This window comes from Phyllostomus hastatus, unplaced genomic scaffold, assembly GCF_019186645.2.
Source record: "Phyllostomus hastatus isolate PE091 unplaced genomic scaffold, TTU_PhHast_1.1 phas_scaffold_78, whole genome shotgun sequence".
NCBI classification, from domain to species: domain Eukaryota; kingdom Metazoa; phylum Chordata; class Mammalia; order Chiroptera; family Phyllostomidae; genus Phyllostomus; species Phyllostomus hastatus.
In genome coordinates, this window is record NW_025334041.1 from 98,750,927 (window position 1) to 98,778,085 (window position 27,159).

At 46.7% G+C, this 27,159-nt stretch overlaps 1 protein-coding gene across 1 annotated transcript in view; it reads right to left on the minus strand.

Moving 5' to 3' along the window:
• EML6 (EMAP like 6) overlaps positions 1 to 27,159 on the minus strand; it is a 96,628-nt gene that overhangs the window by 13,417 nt on the left and 56,052 nt on the right. Inside the window, exons 18-23 of the mRNA XM_045827295.1 lie at positions 26,534 to 26,735; positions 26,308 to 26,434; positions 8,266 to 8,344; positions 5,710 to 5,839; positions 3,991 to 4,089; positions 2,815 to 2,988 (exon numbers count right to left, since the gene is read on the minus strand). Coding sequence (XP_045683251.1) covers positions 2,815 to 2,988; positions 3,991 to 4,089; positions 5,710 to 5,839; positions 8,266 to 8,344; positions 26,308 to 26,434; positions 26,534 to 26,735 — 811 coding nt within the window. The remainder of the gene's footprint in view (positions 1 to 2,814; positions 2,989 to 3,990; positions 4,090 to 5,709; positions 5,840 to 8,265; positions 8,345 to 26,307; positions 26,435 to 26,533; positions 26,736 to 27,159) is intronic.

The following is a 27,159-nucleotide window of genomic DNA, read 5'->3' on the forward strand; positions in this document are numbered from 1 at the left end:
GTACACTGAGGCTCATCATCGTTCCTGTTTTTGAAAGTGTGGAGAGGACGAGAGGAACTGACAGAGGCGAGGCCGTGCAGACGGCGGCGCCCGACGCAGTGGGCGTCCTGTGAGTGAGAACTGAGATGACGACCGTGCTCTCGGCTCCTTTTTAAATCTCTTGGCTTCCAGTCTTTTAGCCCTTATTTTAAACCTCGCCTATTTTTGTCTCATTAGCCCTTGATTTTTTATTTTTATTTTAAAGAAAAATAAAGAAAAGATACTAGTAGTTTAACTCTCTTAATGTTTTAGTTCTAGTTTCATATCTTTTCTCCATTATTCACTCACATATAACTCTTCTTCCCCTCTTTCTCATCACTCACATTCACCTGTCTTTATAATGAATGGCTCTCCAGCAGAGCGGGACGGGTAGACCACAGCCAGCCTGCAGGTACTCCCTACTGGAACCGCCCCCCAGGGACACGGAGGCTGGGGAGGCCACTGGTTGCCTCTCACCACCAGCAGTAACTCTCTCTGTGGATGGAATGTTTGACTTCCTGTAACAGATCCTGACTACCTTGGGCTCATGGTCCCCAAGGACACCATAAATGAAGTTAAAAGAGTGGGAGAAAACATTTGCAAAACTTATATGAGACAAAGAATTAACATTAAGATTCAGTAAAGAACTACAGATCATAAGACAAACAACCCTCCCACCTCCAGCAGAAAAAGGATTTGAACAGCTGAACTACAGAAGCAGCAATATACAAGCTGTCATTAAACTGATGGAAAGAGGATCAATCTCAGAAGTCCTAGGGGAAATGCAAAATAAAACAGTAAGATGCACCCGTCTCCTGAGCCGCTGTTTGTTTTTCCTTTGCAAGCCCTTGAGCACTTCTCCCTGTGAGATGCCTGTCTCCCTCTGTGCAGCGTACTGGCCTCTCGGTTGCTCAGGACAAATTCCAGACAAGTATCTAGGACCTGACAACATGCAGTTTCTATAATAAGCTCATTTTCTTACTCCATTTTATTTTGTATATTCTTACCTAAAAATGTACATAAACGTCCCTGAAAACACACCTTATTTATTTGTAAGCAGGACAATCAGCTCAGGAGAGCTGGTGGCTAGGGAGAGGCCACTAAACCCCGTCACTGGCTCAGAACCCTTCTGGGCTGTTCTGACAAAGCGCTCGTTCCGACAAAGACTGTGGGAGAGCGCCAGCAAAGAGAAGGCTTCTCTTTCTCCTGGGAGCTTGTTTAATAGACCTGGCTCCCCCAGTGCTCCCTCAGGAGGTCAGAAGGGTCCCCAAGTGAGCAGCAATCTGTGCCAGGCCAGGGCCAGGCCAGAGCGGGTGCTGCCCAGAGGGACAGGCGAGGGGAGTGAGCGGGGAGAGCCTGAGCTGCAGAAGTCAGGACTGTGCATCGGGCCGATGTGCCTTTCTTCCAAGGAAGCCAGAATAGACTTCTCCTTGGCAACCGCAGAGAGTAGAGTCAGTGGTACTGCAGAAGAAAGGCATTATGAGGTAATTGTGACCTCAAAGAAGAAAGGGCTTTATACGAGCTTTCCAAGACAGGGTGGGGTGCCTTGTGAAACGACAAGGGCCACATCCTGGAGAGTGTCCCAGCCGAGAATGGAAGTCAGCCCATCTGAAGTGCGATTGGAGGAATTTCTCCATGGGATGCATGCTGTCTGGGCAGGAAGACTTATCCAATCCTTGCAACTCAGTGACACTACAAGGCTATGGTTTAAGAAGCTCGGTTTCTCATCTGGGGATGAGTTTACTTAATCAGCTAGCCGCGACATTCTGAGGAAAGAACCTGCATCCCCAATATGCAGGTTATGGGGCCATCTGTACACAATATTAAGAAAATGAGAAGTGGATGGACTATGACGAGTGAGCCTCATCATACAAATCTGCCGGTCCCCAACCTGTTTTTCTCATGTGGGGGCTCAAGAGGGACTGGGGCTCTCCACCCACTGTGCTCAGCTCTTCACGGCTCCCTCTCACAAACCCTCCCAGGGGAAGAGGCTGAGATAATGGGATTCTAGAAGCCCTGGGTTGGAGATGTGCCACCTCTGTGCGTGCCAGGCTTAGCGTGCCCCAGATACGGGCTGCCCGGCTGGAGGCAGACCTCATTAATATCCTAACTAATTGGATCTGCTTTTGCCAGCCTGAGCATACGCTTGGAAGATCGTACATCTTTGAGTCTAAGATGACCATAAATTTAATAGCAGCCCCAGAAATTTAATAGGGTCTTTGTATCTGTGCGTGTGTGTGCTTGTGTGTGTCAGGGAAGGGGAAGAAAGAAGGAAAACTTGATAAATTAAATGTAAACCTTGATTATAAAATGAATCCCCATTTCTAAAAAGTTAAAATGTAAAGAAACCAATATGCTTCTGAGACTGAGGGGGTGAAACCCTGTCCCCAGTTCCTGTAATAAGACAACCAAGGTGCAAGGCTGCAGCAGAACCCAGGCGTTGCCAGAGGGAGCGCTGAGGAGAAGGAAGTCTGGGTCAGAGGGCAGTCAGGACAGAAATGGAAGAGGTTGCTCTGCTTCCTGCTGGAGGAAGAAGGCTGTCGGCGTTGGGGCACTTTGTGCCCAAAGACCCTTCACTGGCCAGCACAGGCCTGCCATGGGTGACCCCCTCCTGACCGAGGGGTCCAGGGATGCAGTGGCGTCCAGTGAGCAGCTTCCCTAGGACCCCTAGAGCCTTGATATCTGCTGATCCCACAGCAGTGCCTCAGTGGGCTTTGCAGGAGGCAGATCTAGGTTGGAGTCCAGCCCATGCCGCAAGCAAGCCTCCCAGACGGACAGAGGTCCAGCTTCGCTTACCTTCCTGCCAGCGCCAGACGGTGATGGTGTGCTCAGGGTCCACGCCCACTGACACCAGCAGCTTTCCCGTTGCACTGAAGTTGACGTAATTCACCCCCTTCGAGTGGAAGCACCGCAGCATGGAGAGGGTGTGCTTGGTCATGGCGTCCCAGACGTGGATGGAAGGTGTTGTTCCTGAATGTGGAGGTGTGACAAAGAGTTCAGGCTGGGGAACGGTGGAGCCACGGCAATGCTGTGTTCATCTACGAGTCAAGCGTTCGGGGGCCTTACGGTCACTGGGCCTAAGGGACCTACAGCCTGACCTGGCCAGAGGTGAAAGGCCATAGAAAACACATGCTGTGCTTTTAGAGACAGAGACAGAGACTAAGGGCACATACGCCCAACAAGTTCACTTGTGGAGGTGGTTACACAAAGGAGACTGATGAGGTCAATGGTTTGTATCCGCGCTTCAGCCGGATACAATCAGCAAACATGACACATCGACATGATTTTGCTGTGCAGATTCAAACTACTCACGATGGAACAGCCTTACCTGGGGTCTCCGCAACATCACCTGCATTAGGTGGGCAATGGCAATGAGGAAGCGTCAAGGGAAAACAACAGCTAAATTAAGTCATGTTTCGAATAGTGAAGCACTCAACACCAGCATCAGAAAGTTCCAAATGAAATTTAAAAAATGGACATGGGGTCAATGAAAACAAGCAGGAAGATATGTTTGTAAAAACTGCCTTTGAAATGGCCAAGTGAAAAAAACCAACAACACTTTTCACAAATGTGAATCAGGTCACATTTGTCACTGACAGTTGCCTAGGATACAGAAGACCGTGGCGCACACACCGCAGTCTACCAGGCTGAGCACAACCGCCAGGCTTCAGACACGGGGCTCTTCACTTGATACCTGGGGTCTGAAAAATTATTCTCACAAGCCCAGAGTGATGGGGGCATCTACTTATTTGGAATACGAGGCTATGGCCTGACTCTATGGGTCCTCAGAATCAATCACTCGATGTGTCAACTCAAGCAACACAGACACCTTCTGGGCTCAAAAAGTCACACAAACAGCAACGTCAATGAGAAAGTGTGGATGTCGGTGGCCCGCCCCTCCCTCCCCCGTAACTGCTAAGTCAACGCTCCTGCTCAGCGGGGAGAGCCACGGCTGCAGCAAGGCGCTCCTACCTATCTGGCTGGTGGCCACCACGTTTCTGTACTTGGGGTGCTGGTTCACCGTGAGGCAGAGGATGTCGTCCGTGTGCTCCAAGTAGAAACTCTGGCTCCCTGGGAGACAGACGTGGAGGGTGAGTGGGGGAGCCTGAAGATCTCGGGGCAACCCCAAGGCTTTGTGTGGAGTCTTTGGAAGCGCCCTGTAGAATGACAGCTTACACCCCAAATTCTCACTTCAGGATCATTCTTGGGGAGACAGGAGGTTGTTTTGTACATCCTCCCCTCAGCCTGGGACTGACAGCTTCTCCATGTCTACCTCTGAGCAGGGGCCTGGAGGTAATGCTTCCTGAACAAGTAATGCTTACTGGTATGCATTCAGTAGACACCATACTTTGAATTTTAAACTTTGTTTCCCAGGCTAGCAAGCGACGCGCAGTACAAATCTCCGATGATGCTGGGCAGCGGCAGCACAGCACAGTGAGCCCTAGCTCCCTGGCTGGCCCGTGGTCAGGAGGGTAAACAGCAGACGCTCTGCAGTGTATATGCTGTGTTAGCTGATCCTGCCCAGCTGTAGGGAGGCCAGACATGAGCTTTCTGAGCATGTTTAAGGTAGGCTAGGCTAAGCTACAATGTTCAGAAGGTTAGGGGTATTAAATGAATTTTTAGCTTATGATATTTTTAATTTACAATGAGTTTGTCAGGACGTACCCTCATCATAAGTCAAAGAGCATCTATACTTAGAGAATCCCTTTTAAGTATCTTTGTTTGTCAAAGTGCCAACCCACTTGGGTGCCCGAGTGGCACGCACAGGTGGTGGTTCACCCCCAAAAGCCCCAACTTGACATCACAGGAAGTGGAAGGAAAACTAAGAAATACTTGATCATCTATCGTGGCAAATGGGTTTGCCGACTGTCAAAGGGGCCACTGTGAACTCACGAAGAGGTGAAGGATGGTGCTGACGAACGAGGAAATAGCACACTGCTGTTGAAGTGAGAGTATTACGTAGAAAATGTCAAGGCCCTCCTCCTCCAAAAGACAAGTCACTGTGCGCCCAATGGTTTCACTATCTAAAAACCTATGCATGAGCAACTAGACAAATTGGGAAGGAAATGACTATTGGAAAAGAAAAAAAAACATCTGCTTTAAGATATGAAGCAAATAAGGCAAAATATTAACATTTAAATCTGATGATAAAGATATGGGTGTCTGTTAAATTTCTGAATGCTTCTTTTCATTTGAGCTGTGTAGCATTTTAAACTCTTTTGAGAGTCAGCGTAGAGTGAAGGGACATTTTTGGGAAATTTGTTTTTTTGTTTGTGTTCTCATCCTCATGTAAATCTAGCAAAATAGTCAACACAAGTAAAACTTGGAAATCTGAGCTGCTAAAAATTTGGTCACTGTTAAAAATGAATGAGACAGGTTCCCCTATGTCTTGTTCTTTGTTACTGTTTGCAAGGAATTTCTCTGTTCCCCACACCCTCCTTCCGCCTCCTCCCCACCCAATCAGTCTCCTGGCAGTGGGTGGAAACATCGACACCTCTCTGACCTTGACCCCTTGGACTCTCCAATACTGGGCCTGAGCACTTTCTAGGACTAAGTGATACCAGTCTGGAAAGGGGAGGAATGGCTTTCAAGGGAAGAGAAAGCTTAAGCTTTGGGGCATCTAGAAGGAAGTGCACACGACGGCTGAAGGAGAGCCCATGTTTAGGCGGTGCCTTCTCCCGGCCCAGTCACCTGTAGAGAGGTTCTGCACGACGCCGGCGGCTGCGGTGTGGAAGATGATGTCTGCACCGTCGTTCAGGTAGTGCAGGTTGTTGCGACAGTCAAACCCTCGGTAGCCAAACACGTGGTCGAGAGCCAGCTCCTGCGTGCCCACACAGAAACGACAGCGGCCTGAGAGGAGCGAGCCCGCACTGCAGGAAGAGCCACACATCCCACGGGAACTGCGTGGCCCGTGAAACAGCCAACCGCTCACTGAAAACGCTTTACTTCTTGACTAGCTGAGGGTCAAGTGCAGCCCTTTTGTTCTTTTACGCTGCCTGGAATGCGAGGGGGGCAGGCTAACGCACAGAATCACAGTGAGTTTTCTAAACACACTGGATTTGCTTCGCTGCCCCTCTGGAGAGCCAAAGTCTACGGGTTTCATGCTCTCTGTATAAAGGTTGCCAAGGAGTCTCGCGTCTGCGCCTTGGCAGGCACCCTTAGGTGAGCTGAATGGTGGCTTGGAGATCTGCTCTGATTCCCACAGATGCAGTGGGGCCTGGCGGGGCAGAATGTGGAGGCAAATGCCACGCTCATTCTGCTGCTGGGTGCTTGCCCTACTGAGTGTCTACACCATTTGCATTTTTTTCAACAACTATATACTGTTCTGGGTTTACAGTCTTTCTCTTCTTCCTGGCTTGTCTTCCAAGACAAAGAGCAGCAGCTGATTCAGATCAGATGGGCCCCTGATTCTATCTGACGCACATGTGTGGTTGGCAGTACTTCTGCGCCAGGCACTGTGCTGGTGGGCGGGACCCAAGATGAGGGATCCCTTTCTCCAGGTTCCCTGATTCTGGCCCTTTCTTTCTCCAGTGCTCAACAACCGCGAACACTAGATTAATTCTCCTAACGCACCACACCACTCCTTACTCGACAGCATTTGCTGACTCTCACTGCCCCTGGGAAAAGCCGGCACTCCTCAGGTTGGCACAACTGGCCCCTACACAAATCCCCTGCACCCCTTGGTCAGGCTGACTTGTCTGTTTAGCTCCCATATCTCAGCTTTCCTATCTTTATAATTTAACTTTTTAAAATAACTCTCACCTGGAAAACCCTCCTCCTTTCAATGTACTCAGTGTCTGCCTAGCCCTCGGTCTCCCCGCACCCCCACCCCTCACTTCCAGGTGTTCTTCAGAAACTGTGTGTGTAATAATCTGACCCCCAGGCTTCATGGACAACGGACTCAAGCTGGGCCAGTCAGATGGTTTCCCCCAGGAATTTAGGACTGGGGACACTGGTAGGCTTTGCTGTTTCATTAACTGAGGAGATGTGAACTCAGGCACTGGGTAGGACTCGTAGTCCACCAAAGTAGTTACCAGACTGCATCAGATACACACAAGATCCTGTGGGGCAGAAAAAGGTACCGTCTTGGCTTATAATGGCTTTTCAGCTCTGAGATCTTATCTTTCCTGAAGCTCAGCTGCATTTCCTGACCTGTGCTGTGCTCTGTGATAAGCGCCCCCAGTGAACCCCCCTTTCCCAGTAAAGGCCTCAGTGGGGTCACAGTCTAGTAGGGGAGACCAATGAGTGAGAAAGAAAGGCAACAGAGTATGTGACAGGGCTGGGGGTGGGGCGGGCATGCAGGAGGGTGTAGGGTGAAGAGCATCAGGAACAGAGAAGATGCCAAAAAGGACTCGGAAGGATCAGGGTGTGGGGCAGAAAGAGGAGCTTCCGAGTAGAATGGAGCTTGAGAAGTTCTCATCAGGAGCCAGCAAGCCCAGGGCAGCTCCAGGGACCACTAAGGAGTTGGTTTGGGTTGGAGATCTGAGTTATGGTGAAGAATCACAAGAGAGGAGCTTAAAGGGAGCTCCTGGGCAAAGTTCTGGAACCACTCATCTGATCCCCAGTCAGCAACGCAGGAATTCCTTGGGTCTCGATGGCGGGGTGAAGCATGAATAACTCTATTTTAAAGAGCTGACTCTGAAGGCAGCAGGGAGGGGTCCGAGCAGGAAGAACAGTCTGGAGACCTCTCCCAGAAAACAGCAGGTTCACCGACAGCAGGACCCTCAAGTCTCAACAACCGAGTTCACATCCCTCACCACTTGCTGCCGTGGCCATCTTGGGCAGGGGGCCTAACAAGTCACTGAACGTCCTTGAACTAGTGTCCTCATTTGCAAAATGGAAACAATAGAAGTACCTACTTCATAGATGTGAGGCATGTATAAAATACTCCACAGGAAGTTTGCAGCCTAGTACCTGGCACAGGGTAAGTGCTCAAACAGCAGAGACAGCGAATAGGCTCATAGTCTCCCCACCTCTCCCTCCCCGTCCCCGACTGGTTCCGGGTTTAGGAAAAAGGAGCCAGGGCTGAAGGACATGCGACATTTAGTGTTAGTACTGACAGGACCCAGTGGGCACGATTCCGGTCACCGGGATGGGGACACAACGCCATGCAGAAGGGAGGGGGGACGGGAGCCACCAGATCCACCAGGTCCACTTGAAGGCCTCGGTGGGACAGGCAGATGGTGATGCCCGCCAGGTCTTACAACACTGACTCCAGATTAAAAGCAACATATCTGACTTCCTTACCTCAACCAGTTTCTTTTTTTTGGTGATATTGTTCTTCTGGAGTTTCTCAGGCTGGGGAACAGCTCTGCTCACAGGTGGCCTGGAACAGAGAGTGGCCAGAGAAACTGTTGAACAAAAGACAGCGAGGCCAGGCTCCCCTCTCCCCCACTCAGAGGACCCTCCTCCTGGGTTTGCTCTGTGCTGCCCCCCTTGCCTGCCTCCACCCCCTCTTCTGAAAAGTGGCTTCTGACGTGAAGGGTCCTGCACGACGAGGCCTTGATTCACGGGCGCTGAGGCGGCTTCCCCACACCTAAACTGTGGTGGCCCAGGGTTGGTCCCTCTCTCTTGGGAGCCAGGAAGGACAGCTGAACCAGAGGGCTGACTTTACGACCAAAGAGGAGCTTAAGCATGAGAAGGTAGAGGCTGTGCTTCCTGAACTCACCAGCATTTTGCAATCAGGGATGTGTCAAACTTGCTCTGAATTGGGCAGTGAAAGAATCACGGCATGCCGTGAAGTGGGACTTCCAAGCCAGGCTTGGGAAGGGCCTGACTGCCCTGTACTCAGGTCACTCCCACTACACAAAAGGGCCGGTAACAGAACTCCCACTCTGCCCCACACCTCAGGGTTATGGTCTATGTTCACCTGCTACCCTCATAGCAGAGCTTGCTTTTCCATTCTCAGTTTTGGAGATCTGGGCCTTTATACTGAATTAGGAGAGTTTGTAATGGGTAAGCCCTCATGGATTCTTATATGAGTCAGACAATTTTGGATAACCAGGGGTTCCCTTAAATCAACTTGTTGGAGTTTAGGAAACCAGGGACAGGTAGGGGAGACCTGAACCAGCCCCCACCACACATTCCAAATCCATTAGTTACTGCTCTCCAGCTAGACGAAGAGAAAGGATTACCTTGATCCCCTTGTAAGCAGCAAACAAAGCCAAGTGAGAAACTTAGTACAGTTTAGAGCCACGTGAGCAAGCACCTCATTCATGCACAAGCATTTTCCAAGAGAACAGACATTCCTGTGTGGCACAAACCATGCTTCCCGAGCATGCCAGCAAGGAACTAAAACAGAAATGAAAGAGTGCACCAGTCTACAAATTCAGAAAGCTCATACCCTGGCATCTCTGGGCAAACTCTGCACTAATGCGCCTACAGAATGGGGAGAAAAAAGGAAGCCTTGTCAATGCTTCCCACACACTCTCCGTGACTTTGCAAATGCGCCTGGGGACTCTGCTTATTTTAGAGCGTGCTGGGGACAAACTTGTTGTCAGAAAAACAATCACATCCTCCTGAATGTCGCTGGGACTTATGCACAATGGGTGCTTTGTTTTTTAATCAAGTTCAGCTCATAATTTAGCCTAATAATTTCCAGTGTTTCTCGGGAGGGCAGCTGGCCTGCTGGAACAGCTTGCATTTTTGTGCTGGGGTTAAACAAGCTATCTGTATTTTCTCAGAAACTCTTCAATCAAAACAAGTTATGTAATCATAAGTGATCACTGGACCAAATGGTATTATAATCAGCACCGAAGAATGGGTAGGGAGCACAGCTCTGCAAAATGACACCCCCGGCTGACATCATCGCTGCCAAATTAGCAAAGCCGGGAAGCGGGGGCCGTGCCAGTTCTCGCAATGAGACACTTCCTTCACATTAATTATCGATTCCCAGGACATCCGCTCTTTCTTCTGTTTTAGTGGGACTTTCAAATGAAATCCGTGGGTTTCTTCTTTCACCAAGAATGTTTCGGTGTATGACAAAAGCAAGCCAAGGTCTGAGACAGGAGCGAGGAGACACTAGGACCGCAGCCTGGCTCACTCACTGGCAAACGTTGGGACTGAACGCAGGGCTTGTTTTCGGGGTACACACAGGTTGTATAATACGCCACATATTATACAGTGTAGATAGAGTATGCATACAGGCACAAACACTGTGTATTAATATATACACGGCACTGTATATATATACACGCAGAGGCAATCTGATGCTTTTTTCACCTTGTTTTTCAGTTAAAAACTGAAAAGTAAAGCAGTGTCAGAATGTTTCTTTCCTATTTCACAAGCATACGTTCACAGCTGTATTGCTCCCAAACTGAAGATGAGAGGCGCAAAGGGAAGAAACCTGCACAGTGGCAAACTCAGCGGGTTTTAGGGACAGGCCCTTCGCGGCTGTGGTGGATTCTGCATGAACGCTTAGTACCGGATGCTCATCGAACACTTGGGCTTTTGCAGAGTGCTGTGAATACTTACTTGACAATTCCCTGCCTCCAAAGGAAAGCAAGTTAAAACACAATACAAGCATTAAAGGCTTCTTTCCAGGCATCTATAAACAGTGCTCGTAACATCAGACACGGGAGGGGCTGCCAAAAATTTCAAACACGGTCAAACGCTGGAGGTTTAGCATTTTTCAGCGGATCTAAATCCTTCCAGATTTAGTGGATTTAATCCTTCCAGATTCAGAGTTCACTGGAAATGTGACTCTGAAAAGCTTGGCTGAGGTGGGAAAGAGGAGAGTGCATGAGACCATTCACTCCCTTTTCAGTCCAATAAACTCTTTACAGCTGGTTGTTTCCAGCTGGCACGCAGGCTGGGAGAGCGGGGAAGGCAGCGAGCCCCGTTGGGAGTTGCAAGAGAGACTCAGAAAGGTTAAGAGCTGGACGGTGAGGGGCTGGGGGTTGGAGGTGGAAGGAATAGAGACACAAAGGGGCCTCCTGGGAGTAAGTGGGGCTTTGAGGACAAACAAAGGCGCAGAGAGCTTCCATTGGGCATGAAATTTAAGGAGGGAGCCTGGCAAGAGAGCAAACAAGTTGGATAATCAGGAGAGAGGAAGATGCACAGGCTTGAATTTGGAGAGAGCAGGAGAGAAGCTTTGCCAAGGAAGAGAGTGTGGGGCCAGGAACCCCAAGGAGAGGCTGTGAACTCAAGCACGTGACTGGGTGTTAAGTAAGGAGGCAGCCCTGTTCCTGCCCAGTGCAGAGGGTGTGGGCTGCTGAAGACCCGCCCCACACCTGTGGGTGCAGTCACTGCCTTCTGCACTCCTGTGCCCTGTGGAAACGGCACATTCCACGGGCAGCGAAGGTCAATCCCTGCTGCAAGCTCATTGCCCAGCAGCCAGGCTGCTGAGGAGAAAGCTGAGACTCATTTGGAGAGGTGTGCAGTGCTCCCCGACACACACCCTCACCCGGCCGAAGGCCCCCAAGGGTGGCCAGAGCCTAGGTGTGCCCCCTCCTTGGGGTGCAGGGCTGGCAGACCGCACGATGACCCAAGTTGTGCAGCAGAGCCTTCAGCGCCAAGGGTCTTAGAGGGGGCTTCTGAAATGACCGAGGATGACGTGGAAACCAGTGTCAGCGTGACGGCTGACGGGCGGCAGCCTCAGAAACCCAGTGAGAAACAAAGCAGTTCCAAGCAGCTTCCATAAAAAGAGGTGTTGGTGTGAAGAAACTGGGCTACATTTAGCCAAGTAAAGCAAGTTTGGAAATGTGTTTAGTGTTGTTAGTCAGATCGTGTTCAAAGTGCCTTTGGAGGAAATTGTAGCTATATTCCAAAATGTGCTATGAAATGCTCTGAGAGTTTTCAAAATGTCTTAGGAAACCAAGCTACTCTTGATCTGGTTTTGGGCAGAAACCAGTAGATGATCTGGAGACTGTTTCAGAGCTGTCCTCAAACAAGGTCTATCACCCCCTGGGTGGGCCTCAGGGACTCAGTGAACCCGATACTCACGCCGAATCATGTTTGCACACGTGCATTTTTCTGGGGGAGTGGGAAGGGGTGTGTTGTAACCAGATTTTCAGAGATATCTGTGGGGAGGGAGAGAGAGAGAGACCAGTGCTCTAGGGTACATGCAGGTTTAGGAAAAGTGTCCAAAGCCACGGAGACTATCATCAAAACAAATAAAATGAATTCTGTTTAATGCATTCCTGTGTCTTCCAGAACCATCTACACAGCTGCTCAGTGGTGAAGTGCAGTGGAAGGGAGTCGGGCAGGAGAACTACGGGTGACCTGAGAGCCTGCCATCTTAAAAATGCTCTTGACCTAAGCCTATAACACAGCCCTTAAAAAATGGGTATATAGCTCTGGCTGGTGGGGCTCAGCAGGCTGAGCAGTGACCTGTAAACCTAAAGGTCACTGGTTCGATTTCCAGTCAGAGCACATGCCTCCGTTGGGGGCCAGGCCCCGGTTGGGAGTATGCAAGAGGCAAGTGATTGATGTTTCTCTCCCTCTTTCTCCCTCCCTTCCCCTTTCTTGAAGAAAACTAATATTTTTAAAAATAGGGATATAGTCCCAGACATGGCCCCTGTAGGTGAATATCAATTTATTCAGGTGAAAAATTGAGGGCATCAAGGATGGAACAGAAGGAACTACAAGTAAGGTAGACAGACTATTGAAGAGGCCACTACAATAGTCTACGGGAGGGATGGTGAAAATCTGACAGATGCTGAGGGTGTGGAGAAGGAAACAAGTGCATATTTAAAGAATATTGGTGAAGCCAACTTTGAGGACTTGGTAACTGGTTAGCTTTAGCAGATAAAGGAGGAAGGACAATTCAACCGGACAATACCAGTTTTCTGCTGGGCATCTCAGTGGATGGTGGCACCACTGAGACAGGAGAAGATCTATGAGGAAAAGTGGGGGGTTCAAGTTTGGTGTGTCAAATTCTGGACATCTGTGGGTTGGCTGTACCAGTTGGGAGTTTAACTGAGAGGTGGGACTTAGATTTAGCACCCTGGGAATCACCCCCCAGCGGGTGAAATAGATGAGATTAATCAGGGAGAGGGTACAGGGTACAAAGAGAGGCTGGTGGGAGGTGAGGTCCTGAGGATCAATAGCAGGTGAGGGCCTGGGAGAGGAGGTAGAGATGGGACACTGAGAAGGAATGCTGGAGAGGCAGGAGGAGGCAAGGAGACATTGCTTCCAGAGGCAAGTGGAGAAGAGTGTCTGTAACTTCACTGTCCAGTCAGGTAGCCACTGAGCACTTGAACTGTGGCCAGTCTAATGAAGAGGTGCTACAATGGGAAAGTGCGCTCCAGATTTTGAAGTCCTAGTAAAAATAATTTTAAAAATAATATAAAACAACTCACTAATAATATTGATTACCTGTTGAAATAACTTATTAGATATTGGATTAAGTAAAGTATATCATTAAAATTAATTTCACCATCTCTTTTAACTTTTTTTAATGTGGCTACTCAAAAAAGCACATCCACAGCTTGTACTATTATTTCAACTGGAGAACACTACCTCAGGAGAAAACAGTCCTTCCTTTAATAAGACAAAGAGGAGAGTGGACTGGATTTGGGGATTAGGACGTCCCCATGTCAACAGAATGACATGGATGGAAGACAGATGGAATGGGCTAAGAGTGAAGGAGAGACTCTCTAAGGCCTGGATAAGAAGGGAAAAGGGCAGAAAGGTGAAGGTGGGACATACATCCAAGTGTACAAAATAAGTCAAAGGGTTTGTTGTTTTCCTTGAACAGAGCTGGGGGGAATGGGAAAGATAGAACGTGATTCTGGCCTGAGGACACGGATCTAGCTAAGGAGAGTGACATAGGAGAGATGATGAGGGAGCAGAGACGATGGGAGGCCGAGGTCCCATCCCAGCATCAGCCGAGGGGCCAGACTTGAAGAGGAGGAGGGACTCACTTCCCCTGAAAAAGAGAAGAAAGGAGGTGAATGGTTTATGTGGGGTGGAGGATGGGAAGCAAGATGGGGGAGAGAAAACAAGGACCAAGGTGCAGTTCACACCCAATGGCTTCTGTTTTCTCCGTGAAGAAGGTTAGAAAAGCCAGAAATGGAAGGGGTTTGGGCAGAAGGTTGAGAAGGAGGCAAAAATGTGTCTGACTGCTGAGAGGATGGCAAAGGGAACCAACCAAAGATGAGAATGAAAATGAACGAGCAGCGAAGAGGGCTGAAGTGCCTCTGGCAACACCGACTCAGGTGAGGGCACTGTGCGCCAATGTCACTTTCTAGTCTGAAGAGTGAGGGGGTGGGTTGTAGGCGAAATGTAGGGGTGAAGAGTCTTACACTCTTAGACAACTGTAAAAGTGACGTTTAGGTAGACAAAAAAAAAAAGTGAGGCCAGGAGGGAGCTGATGAACCTAGAGAAAAATGGAAGTGTCTAGGTACTGGATGTCATAACGAGGATGAAGATTGGGTGTACTGAGAATGAGAAATCTAAAGGAGAAAGGAGATGTCACTGAGGGAGAGAGGCACTATGGGTAAGAATGTAACTCAGGACATGGAGGGAGCTGAGGTTGACCAGTTGGCTATTAGCTGAACTCAGAGGCAGGAAGTTAATAAATGACAGGAAGGGAGAGGCAGGAGATGGCAGAGCATGACATGAACTTCAAAGGAGTGGGTGGATCTGGTTAAAAAGCATGCCGATATACTCTAAACACACCTGCAGCCCTGGCTGGTGTAGCTCAGTGGATTGAGCATGGGCTGCAAACCAAAGGGTTGCCAGTTCAATTCCCAGTCAGGTCACATGCCTGGGTTGCAGGCCAGGTCCCCAGTGGGGGGCATGTGAGAGGCAACCACATATTGATGTTTCTCTCCCTCTCATTCTCCCTCCCTTCCCCTCTCTCTAAAAATAAATAAATGAAATATTTAAAATAATAATAATTTAAAAAATAAACACATCTGTGAAAGAGATCCACAACTTATAGCTCACCTACATCATTTCAAGGGGCACAAATCAAGCACCTTTGAAATGCTTCTGCAAATACCTCCTCAGTTACCACATCATGACCACACAACAGCAGAAAGAGGCAGAGAGAATGACCCCGTAGCCTCCATTCCCTCCAAGTGGAAATCTGAGAGATTTTTGGAGGCTGGATTAAAACAATCAGACCCAACTCTGCCACTGTCTCCTAAGAGACATTCCCTTTCCACAGAACAGAACAGCGCTTACCGTGGGTGATGCCATCTCCGTGAGTGGGTGTGAGTCTACTGATTACACTGCAGGACTAGGGTTTCCTAGGTGCAGTAATCTTTTTTAGACAACATTTTAAAGCATTTTCCTCTGGATTTTTATGGCCTGGCACATCCTTTGTGATAAAAAGCAAACAAACTATCCCCTTCGTTAGGGGATAGTTTGGCAGGGTTAATTATCTGTTATATAGATATCATTACTTTGCTTCAACACTACAGAAAATCAAGAGATTTGAATAAAAAATCATTTATGATGGTAGCATTAAATTCTCTTTAAAAGAATCAACTATTCAGCTTTCAGTGGAGCTGCAGAGCTAAACAGCAGGCCTTAAAAATGATGAATTTCAGCATTTTATGGTTTAATAGATATTATAGCTTCAGTTCCTTAGGACAGGAAACTAGCTCTCTTCTACCTGCTCGGAGCAGCGGGGCGTGGAACTCTCACTGAACCAAGGAGCGAAGGGAAGAAGGAGAATTTGGCCGAGAGAGAAACACTCCAGAGGAGCAGGGACTCTCCTTGCCCTGTTTGCTTTGGGGACTGAGGTTGGAGCTTCGCTTACACACAACACATGCAACTGCAGGTCTCTGTGCCAACTCGTAGGCTATTTAAAGCCACTCTGTCAGCGCAAATGGGACTGAAAGGCAGAATCAGAGATTCCCATTTGCTGGACCAAGCAGCAAGATAGGATGTTGCGGTCTTGACAGATCTGTCTGGTAAATTTGGTAGCACCTGCTATGCTAGCAAGATTGTCAGTTCTTAGCAACTCAAACGATACAAGCTCACAAAGCAGCTATTGATCAACAGCAACAAAGGACCTCTGTCAGGCCTGCCCAGCCCAGGAAAGGGCCAGGAGAGCTGGGCTGTTCATTTGTGGATTTCACGCTGCTGGGAGCATGGTCTGCTTCCTCATTTTGCCTCAGGAAAATTTGAAATGTGAATTTACTGATTAAATAAAGCATCTTGTTTTTGAAATTGGGAGCGGTTTTCCCCAGCAGATTTCTGTCCCTAAACACAGCACAGATGTTTAGGGAACAACAACAACAACTGATATTACCTATAGATGGTGGTTTGTTTCAATTCAGGGAAGTTATTTAAATCTGTCCCATTTTTTTAAACCTTGCCAACTATGAGAATGTTCTTCGTTTCATTGTAACTCTGCCGACAAAGAAGCTTTGTATGCAAAAATAGGTGTGATGGTTACAATAACACAGAATTTTCTTTTCAGTACTTTTGGCCTCAGGTTAGCTAGATTTAAACCAAATAATCCTTTTAATTTCTAACAGACAGATGGGATGAAGATTAAAAAACTCATTTAACCAAGAGCAGCCCCATGGCCAGTTGGGACACCGCCGGATCCCACATGGGGTCACACAATTCCCCACAAAGAGAAGACCACCTAAAGATGCTAACAAAATGAAGGCAAAGGCCATTGACAAAGAGTGGCTTTGTAGACCATTTTAAGGACAGATTAATTTATTTCAGTATTAAGAGAAGCAAGCCAAGTAAGTTCACCCATTCATCTACTCATTTAAGAAATATTTGTTTGCTAGGTATTCTGTCTAAGATGCAGTGTTGGGCACGTGGTGGTGGCCATGATGGACACAGGGTTGACCCTACAGGGTCTGAGTCTCATGAAGTTTGCAATCCAGTGGAACTTTAAATATCTTGATGCTATGAATCCCTACATTAAGGAACCAATATTAAACCTTTCCCACATTTTTAATGAGAACAGTCTGAGGATTAAACCTTAAGGATTAAAGAAGAAAGCTCTTTCTTAATTTGGGGGCTGAAACAAACAACACCCCCATAACATTTCTTTATAAACCTATGGTGGACAACTTTGTTTTTTGTTTTTTTTTTTTGACAACTTTCTTAATAGGACTTTCTTTTTGCTTATGTTTACAAATCTGTACAAATCAGTTTGGAAAGGATATGAGATAATAGGAGAAGATCACTCTTAGGGCCTTCCTGCTTCAGCTATAAACACGGTTTGAGGAGAAGTCTGGAACCCTCAGACTGGAGCAGAATCAGAGGCCCTTTGGTGCTGGAACCCACTAATGCACACGGGAAGGGCTGGCACTGTCTCATTGGGGCAAGCTGGGGATTTGGGAAATGAGCACCGCCTGAGGAAACGTGGAGGGCTCCTGCCTTGTGTGACTCTATCTGCAGCTTCCCATACTCTACAAGAAATGGCGCAATGTCTCACTGTGGTCCTGTCACCTTGCCCATATTCACAGCCCTGTCCTCTTGTGATGACCAAGCAGACTGGCGTCAGAAGTGAGATCAAGGCCCGGGACTCCATCGGACCCTTGCCAGAAGCAGCCAGACATTCTCTAGGCAAACCCTGGATATCTACTGAGATTTTAGGTGTAAGAGCTAACCCCAGGGACCTGAGTTGTTTTTTTTTTTTTCACTCACTGAGCTAACGTTTTTGTAAATGTCAGTTTCAGAACTAAAACACAAGGAGGACAGAAGATGTCAAAGGTTTCACATGTTGGAAAGGTAATGGTAATAATAACAAAGTTGTTACAAAATGCTGTCACTAACTAACCTCTGCTTTAAAAAATGGCCAAGATGGAGACTGATTTCAAATTTTAAAAATTAACTGAGAATTTCTACTTTAAAATATGTGCACTAAATATTTCTTTTTACAGTCAGCTGGACTTGTGACTGTCATTTAGAAAAAAAATTAAAGATGATATTCAGAGGACAGAAATTAAAAAAGGATTTTTAATTGTATCAGGGACACTCTTTTTGGAAAAGCAAATATTATTTAATTAATGCATGAAGCTTGATTGATACAAGTGTATAAAAATAATCATTTCTTGAAACTTCTTTTTAGAAAATGATTGTATACATATTACATAGCCAGGTAAAACAGCTGACTATCTAGAGTAAATATGTCCAATAAATTGATAGCTAAAACTATAAATATCACAATTTCAAAAGCAAACTACATTAAACTTGAGTCAAGACAATATAATTTAAGGATTAAAAAATAACTTTTCTAATTCAGACTTTCCCTCTCTCTCTCTCTTAATAGAAAAATGACCTTCCTTATCTAAGATAAACAGGAGAGGCAAGAAGCAAGCCCAAGGCCTTCCTGAGGAAAGAAAAAAGTACGCATCTGCTCAGTTTGGAGTTTTAAGTTGTGGCCATAAGGTATGCAGCTTCTGTAGTGAGAAGATGGTGGGACGGGGATAGGGTTTGAACCTCTCCTTTTAGTAAAAGGTAGAAAATGCTACAATAAGTAAAATAATGTTTTAAAGAAGGTATAGGAACAGAAAGGGTTAAATCCTACACTGTTTTATTCATCCCTAGATAGCCAGCCAAAAGCTGCAAATCTTTTTATTAAGCACTTGTTAGTAAGAGACCTCGAAAAAATATTGGACTGCCAACTCTGGTGCCCTGAGAAAACAATCTCTGAGCTAACCAATGCATTGCGTCCACTTAGAAAAATAGAAGTGAGTATTTATGTGCCAATTTCCATAAAGTTCAATTTGTATTAATTCTGCATTTTATCATTATAAATGTAGGGTTTTTTTTTCCCCAAACACAAGTTCCAGGTTTTGACTGAACATATCAAATAAAAATCTCAATTATCACCATTTCCCCACGTAGATGATTAATCAGAGCAGCTTGGTGAGGAGGAGATGGGGACCATGTGTCAAACAACAGATATTTGAACAAAATTACAATGCGTGGCCCCACCAGGGCCAACGAGAAAGACTAATGGCTGGCCAGCTCATTTGGATTTTAATAAAAGACCACCATCCACACTTGCAGATACTATTTGACCTGTCTATAAGTTATTACTTTTTTCGGATTTTATTTATTTATTTTTAGAGAGAGGGGAAGGGAGGGAGAGAGACAGAAACATCAGTGTGTGGTTGCCTCTAATGTGGCCCCCACTGGGGACCTGGCCCGCAACCCAGGCATGTGCCCTCACTGGGAATCGAACTGGCAACCCTTTGGTTTGCAGTCCGCGCTCAATCCACCAAGCCACACCAGCCAGGGCTACAAGTTATTTTTAAAATGCAGTGTGATTCACTTCTGTGGTGATCGTGCAGTTACCACAGAATGTAAAGTGGGGCTGCATGATCCTTCATCCACACAAAACACTGCGTATTGCCAATAGATGTGTCTATAGCTCTACGTTTCTAATTTGTGGTGGTGGTTTTCCTCTAATGTGAAAATAAAAATATCAGGAGATGGGCCAAAGATATTACACACTATTTCTAAGAATATTTGGGACTTTCGACATGGAGTGGGAAAATAAGATCTCAAGGACGCAAGTCAGACTTCCTGGTGCGCCAGGCAGTGTTTCTTCTAACGTGGCGCTGGGGGCTCGCCCCGCTGTGGCAGAGAAGCCACGGCCCCTCCTAACTGCCCACCTACACTGGGTGAGGTTCCAAACGGCTCTAATGATTCTTGATATTGGTTTGGCTGTATCTACTGGCATCTTTAATTGACTGCATATGCACTGTTGTAATACTAATTAATGAATACTCGTGTATATCCAAAGGCATTTACAAATGATAGTAATTACTCTGTAACATTAAATGGCCTCAGGTTCTTCTCTGTGATGAAAACACCTGTTCCCATTGGGAAAACAAATTCAAGGACAATGAGCTGGCTACTTTCCACGTGACCTCCCGTATCTACTCTGCACCCTTCCGCTGCCTTCCAAGGCTGCCTTGTGGACTGCAGCAATGGATTCGCCCTTCAGCTGCCACCTGCACTCAGCTCCAGAGAGGAACCAGAGGCCAGCACGGAAGGAGAAAGCCGATTATTCCCCTGATGCCTCCCCGCTGGGGCTCAGGATGGTTACCTGCAAGCCTCTCCCTCAGGGCTCAGCTCTCACAAGGCGGTCCACCCCCTCAGCTCTATTCTCCACATCTGGCAACAGCATCCTCCTCTGCTCCTTCAGGCCTAGGGGTGGTAATGGCTTCCAGCCATTGCTCTCCCCAAGACGCTGCCCATCCCTGTTGCTCCTCTTAACCTTGCTCAAACCTTTGTTAGTGGTTCCTTCATTAAGCTCTCCCCAGGCTCCTTCCTATTCCGAGTTATCTCTCTTTTTCTTACTAGGATCACAGCCAACACAGAGAATTTAACCCAAACTTGAAAGACTTAAGGTTATTCCTTTCACTGTCTACCAATTTTATGAAATTCTGTCTAAGATACGAGGTGTCCTATATTTTGTATTCTTTGAAGCCAGCGTTAGGGAACCTGAGTCAGGAGCCAGAATCAGAGCAGAGAAAGGTTTCGGAAGCCTCAGACGACACTACCCGATGTAATCCTCAGAAACACAACACACGACATGGCCCATAAAACACAGCAAAAAACAAAACTTGAACTCTCCTAATGAAATAAGCTGTCCCTCGAAAGGGTTACATTTAAAAACCAACATAACCTCACAACCATAAAAAAGAGTGTGTGTTTTTTTTTCAATTTTAGGTCTACAGAAATTTAAGCAACCTGTAGTAGTTGTGGGGGACAGAGCAATGTACGCTCGATAGAGACCAGATTCTCTGCTTGGGACAGGAAAGCCAGAGGCAAGTGTGGGACCTCTTGTCAAAACACAAGGACAATTGTGGAAATACATGGTGCTATTATAACAAAGTCACACACACCAAAGAATGGTCTGTTCCAAACTAAACAGTGACAGTGGAAACATGAAACATGGCAATAGGAAGCCATTCATTATAACCAGGTGAACCTATAAAAAATTATACTATTACCTCAAGAATCAAATAATACAAACTATGCTTTAAAAAAGAAATTTATATCAATAGTCATTAATTAACTCATGCTCAGTTTATCATAAAAAGATGAGGTTAGAAAGGGTGAAAAATGACTTCCTAATTTTTAAAAATAAAATCCCATTTCTCTTAAATTAATATACCTTCTCTTCCTTGAGAATTCAAGTGGTTATCAGTCTGAGATATAAAAAATATTTTTCCTCCTAAGTAGATGCTAATGAAATGCCAAATCTTAGGCCAGAGGATAAATCATAAAAATGGAATTCAGACTGACCTGAAGCATGGGCTTCAGGGGGCAGCTGTCCCTGCAAGTTGACCCTGCCCTGTCATACCAAGCACACTGGTCACGGCCCCTGGGCAGCATCCAAGCACAGAGCCAGAGCATCTCTGAGTCCAGGAGGTCCTCGCAGGAAGATGAGAGGCTGCAAATGCTCTTGTGAGAACGACAGTGAGTTTCTGGTGCCTGGCGGATTGCTTACTCCACAGGAGCATCGCTCACGTCCCAGGAGGAATTTGTAAGGCTTGGGAGGCAGGGTCCTCTAAGAGGGCAGCAACATTTTCACTTCCGTACGTGTCTGTGTCTCTTCTCATAGCAGCAAACAGAACCTTTACATGCTCTGACTGTTGGCATCTTCCAATATCCCTGTCACTGTCCAGTTATGCAAAGATGCACATGACAAGGACAAGAATCCCTGACTGTGCTGTTTGGCTGAGGACAATACAGGTGTGGACCAGTGGCCACTGCATATTTGTCTCTCTCCCTTCTTCCAAGTGGCAGTTTAAGACAACTGTCCTCGTCTATCCTCTCGTCACCACTGTCTCTTTGGCATGCTGTGGTGGTTAACATTGTCATTAGCCCCAGGACTGTGAGGAGCCTTATCAGGCCCCTCGTCCGGGGCCGAGAAGACTTCGCAACTCCCTGAGACCTGGATGTGGGGCTGGCTGCAAGAACTGGTTAAGACTCTGAGATGTCTCTCTCTCTGGGGAGAGGATAACTGCATTTCTAATCATATGTGGGACAGTTTAATTTGGGGCATTTTAAATATGTGTATGTGACAAGAAAGGGGTGGAGTATAGTAGACATTTGCTATTTTGGGTCCATCCAGAAATCATCCCTCTAATTTTGACAACAGCCCTGGATTTTTACTTCTTGGGAAGGTGACTATATGGCTAGTCCATGGGTGGCATGTGACTACTTATGAACTGTCAAGGGTTCATATTTCCCAGGTCACCGTGATTTATTTAAGGGTGGTCATGTGACCCAGCAGGGCCAATAACACATCATGAGGCATTTGTGGGGACTTGAGACTCAGAGGCAGTTCTTTCCTGCTGGTTTTGACACCAGAGGCGGTAAGGTCCAAGTACTGCCACCATGTTCCTGCTTGAAAAGCTCCAGTAACCCAGAGGAAAGAGAGCTGCAATGTGCAGAAAGAGCAAAGACCTAGCAGCTTGGTTTTAGTTCCCATATCAATCGACACCTGAGGTTGCCCTATCCCTGGATTTTCATGTGTGTGAGCCCACGGGTTCCTCTTCCTTAGACCAGTTTGGGTTGAGGGTCCCCTTTGAAACTACCTACCTCATAAATTTAAAAAATGATATGTAAACAAGGTGTGACCTTGCTAACGTATTGAAAGGAACTTTGTAATTTTATAGGCAACTCTAATAATCTGGTACTGAGCAAACTTTAGGGATTTTGTCCCCTGGTGAGTCTGAGGGACTTTTTTTTTTTTTTTACCAGTGAATGACAGGATTTTGGTGCCATTCCTTGTGCGGTGATGATGGTCAGCATTTTGTACCTTAAATTGCTCTGAAAAACCATGCTTTCCCCCTTCCTGTCTTTTTCTCAAAAGGAACTTCCTGACATTTAAAATATGTATAAAGTAATAAATTTCAGTCTGCAGATAGACAAAACAGCTATTAAGTTATGAGAAAACATTATAAAGTAGGAGATGGAGCCAACAGCCCAGAGCAAGAGGGTGGTGTCAGGTTGGAGCTGGGAGCTGGAGAGGAGGAGGAGGCCTGGACAGGTTGCTCCAGACCCGCATGGACCGAGTCAGCGGGGATGAAGGAGAGTGCTGGGGGCAGCCCTGAGGCCTCGATGAGGTCTGAAAGCCCGGATTCTCAGAACTAGAAAGATGTCAGTGACTTTCCTCAACACAGGCCACTCGCAGCAGCTGAGTGGCTGGGATGCCCAAGGGCTCGCCCAGGGCTGAGGATGGGCTGGCCAAGTGTGCCAGGGTCCTGGGGGCAAGGTCCCCCAGCGAGTCAGGGCAAAGTTCAAGTGGGTGACCAGGACACTCGATAAACACCTGGAAGGGATTGCATGTTGGTGAGATTAGTCCAGTACGTTTTTGAGAGCAATTAACAAATTTCTCTCAGCTTTCTGACTTCTCAGAAAGATTAGAACTGCAGATCACATGACTTCTGAAGAAGAAGAACTCACAATGTGTTAGAAATTGTACAAGGAAACACAATCTAAAGCCTCACAGCTATTTTAAAATCAAATAATGGAGTTGAATTTGAAATATTGTGTGACTATCTTAAATTTTAGGAATTAAGAATTGAGTTGCTTAAAAAAACAATGGGTATGTACATGCAACTGCCTTCAAGGCACCGTTTTCAGTGTGACAGATGCCACACTCCTCTCCCGGTTTGCAAGGGGGGTTTAAACCAGAGGTAGAACTTCCCCAGACTTTGGTGAGAGGCAAAATAGGTCCTGGTACTGAATGGGGGTTCCTGAGTCTTTGTCTCCCATTAGCCTTATTGGCACATGTCATGGCCTGGCTATTTACAAAAGGCACCCAGGTATAGGCAGGTATCTAGAGCGATACACAGAAAGGAACAATGCAGGGAAGGTCAAGAAAAGCCTCTGCTCCTGGAATCGGCAGGGCTGGAAGAAGTGGAAGGGGGCAGCGTCACAGATGACTGCCCTGAACGTGCCGTGGAGAACCCAGGCACTGCCCAGCCTGGGCCCTGCTGTCTGATGCCCCAGCATTTCTCTGTCTCTGCCTCTCTTGTGTCTGGGGCACTGGAACCCATTCTGTACGGTAGGTGAGGACTCAGATGAGCTGTCAGCTGACTCACTGTTAGGTGTTCTCCCTGCCCCCAGGGCTGCTACCCCGCCTTCCCTTTCTCATCCTGCTTTCTCACAAATTCTCAGAAGGACCTGCCTTGCATGACACCCATTTGTCTCTTCTGCAGTTCAGAAGCTGCCTACAGTCCTGTCTCCGAGGTTCAAGTGCCCCTAAAACTACTGACAACAACTGGTGAAGACTTGTTCTTGGTTCTGATCAGGATTCGCCCCCATGGAGGCTGTTAATCAGACCCATTTACTGCTCCTTCTCCACTCCCCCTCACAGGGTGCCCCGCTCTGCTCCCAGCATGCTATGCAGCTGGCATCCTGCACTCTGGTTTCAGGCCCTGTGGGATCTGATGCTGTCAAGGCTTTTTAAGTTATCAGAGACACTGCTATGTAGAGAAAAGGCCTGTTATTCCTCCAGACCCTATATTTATCTTAAAATTGTTTTCTTCACTACATGTTTTCTTCACTACACCCTGGTGTGAATTATTTTTTAAAATGCCAGTAAAGTACCAAAATAACTCCCTCTTTATCTATGAAGCATTCTTTTCTTTTGTATTAAAAAAAAAAACAAACCAATCCTGTGTATGCTATTGGAAGAGTTCCTAATCTGGCACACTGAAGAAAATGAGGTAGCTTCAAAATTCTAGAAATTAAGGTTGAAAATTGTTCTTAGGGTCATCTCCACCTTCAGCTCACCCACCTCCTCCAACATTGAGCAGGTATGAGACTTTTGTAGACCTGTACAAAGAGACACCAAGCCCAAGAGAGGTTCGGACGAGCCTCACTTAAGGCTAGGAATCAGCTGCAGTGTTTGGAAGCAGGACTTTGATTCGATTTCCACATCTCAGTGGCCAGTCTCACCCATGGCATGATGAAGCACTGGTTGCAGAAGTCAGCCACAACCAACCTTGGATCAGTAGCCAAGTCAACTCATTACGTAATGTTATGTGAAACTGGAAAGGTTGGGCAATTTTCTTTCAAAACAATGTTTAACTCCTGCCAAGTGTTCTTTAGAGAAGATTATTTAAGTGGAAGGTTTATTCATGAACATATGTGCCTACGGTCCTTTTTTCTTTATTCTTAGAATTAGGTCCTTCAAATTATTTTCTCTTTGTGGCCACTAGAAAACCATGTTGCAAGCAGAATAAACTATAATTTATAGACTATTACAGAAAATCTCTATCATTTTTTAAAAAATCGAAACAGAAATTGGAACCTTTATAGTGACATCTAACAAAAAATGCTGGGAAATAATTAGGGTTGTTTTTCCCCCACATCAGATGCGATCTTCTTGCCTTTAGCACACCTACGATTTATCAAGCTTATTTTAACTTCTGGCACTGAACTGGAACAGGAGGGGGAAATGACATTTTATTTCTTTGTATCTGAATTCCTACCCAAGAGTAGAAAGTGCTAGATCAGATTTGTTACATGCTTTTCATTAGGCAGCAGGCCATGCTGAATGCCAAAAACCACTTCTCAATGACACACACCACAGATCCAGGGTGCTGTGGCCACTGAACCCACGTCAGTGTGAGGATCCCACGGAGAATTCTTAAACATCTTTGAGATCCATGAAATTCTCTTGAGATGTTAAATGTTTTTACTCAATATTTATCCTCCCTTCTATGAATATGATAAATAGTAATTATGAGCTTTCTTTTTTTTACAAACATTAAAGTACTTGACGTACTTTATAGTACATCAAAATAGTACATCAAAAAGGCCTAAAATATCACCAGCAGCTTTCCTTCTCTGCACAAGATCCAAGACACACAAGTCAAATGGGCCTGGAATTGTCAAACACACCTGCACAAATGTGGTAGGTGACAATGCAGTAAGAAAAGGTACACGAAGTGACACGGAGTAATGCAGGGACTCTGGTGAGAAGGGAGGATTGCTTTTCACAACCCACAAACACTCTCTCATAGCGAAGGCTGCCTCCTTCCTGCCTGTCAGCATGCTGTCCTCGCAGCCACCACATTCAAGACAGCTTTTTGGCTATCCCAGCATCCTCTCTGGGCAAGGGGAGCCCAGTCCAACCAAATCCCATGTCTAGTCAAGTCATATTCCATGAACAGCTTTGGCAAAGTCTAACCCACCCTTTGCCATATATGGAGGGCTGTGGGCAACCTCCCCCAAATTAAGCCTGTGTGCACGTGAAGACTCTGTGCATACATATAAAAAACTGGCTTAAGAAGCATCTTTGAGGGCAAAGAAAGTGCACTGTGGTTTAAATGAGTTTCTTGTCATCAGGTACAATAAATGCAAACAAACCTGGCGACACCATACCTTTCTTCCATGGAAACTTCTTTCATCTGCTGGTGTGGTTTCGTGCCTTCCATTTCCCTGATGCTGACAGCATAGATCTTGGTGGTGTAATCAATGGCCTTTTCTCTAGCAACGTCACTGTCGTAGCCTCAAACAACAGGAGGAGGAGAGGAGTGGAGTTGGCTTGCTGTGGCTCAGGAGGGGATGGGGAGGAAGGTGCGACTGATGCGTGGCAGATGCGACTCACCTCCATCCTCTTCGGCGTCCGTGTCCGACTCCTCGCTGTCCACCAGCTTGCTCTCCTGGGTCCCCACAAACTCCCTGGTCCAGATCATCAGGGCTGTGTCGGCGCCACCGACCGTGAGCAGCACGGAGTCGTTGTGCAGCCATCGCACGTTGGTGACGTGGGCACTGTGCCCCACGTACTTCTTGAACCTCGCGTGCTGGCCCTGTGAAGCCAGAAACTGGCAATTACCCTACCCAGGTCTCTATTCTCGTGTCTGGATTATTTCATCCACTTTATTTCCTGGAGTGGTTTCTACTGGACACAAATGAAACATTTAAGCAGCAAGTTTCTTACATTTTCTACAATGTGAGCTCCAAAAGGGCAGGGACTAGGTGTTTTTTTTCCCTAAAACATTGCCTGGCTCATCGTAGGTCTTCAAAAAACAGTTTGCAAGGGAATGAATTAAATGTTAGGCTACAGGACCTGTTTCTGGGAGCGTAAGAATATAAAAAGCTTGTTTCTGCTTCTCTCGGATATCGAATGTGCATTCTCCACAGGTCTCCAGTGTAAACTTCTGATTGAGAGTCTGGCTGACATTTGAGATCAGAAGTGTCCTCCCAGGTCATCCCCACAGTGGTTTTTGTGCC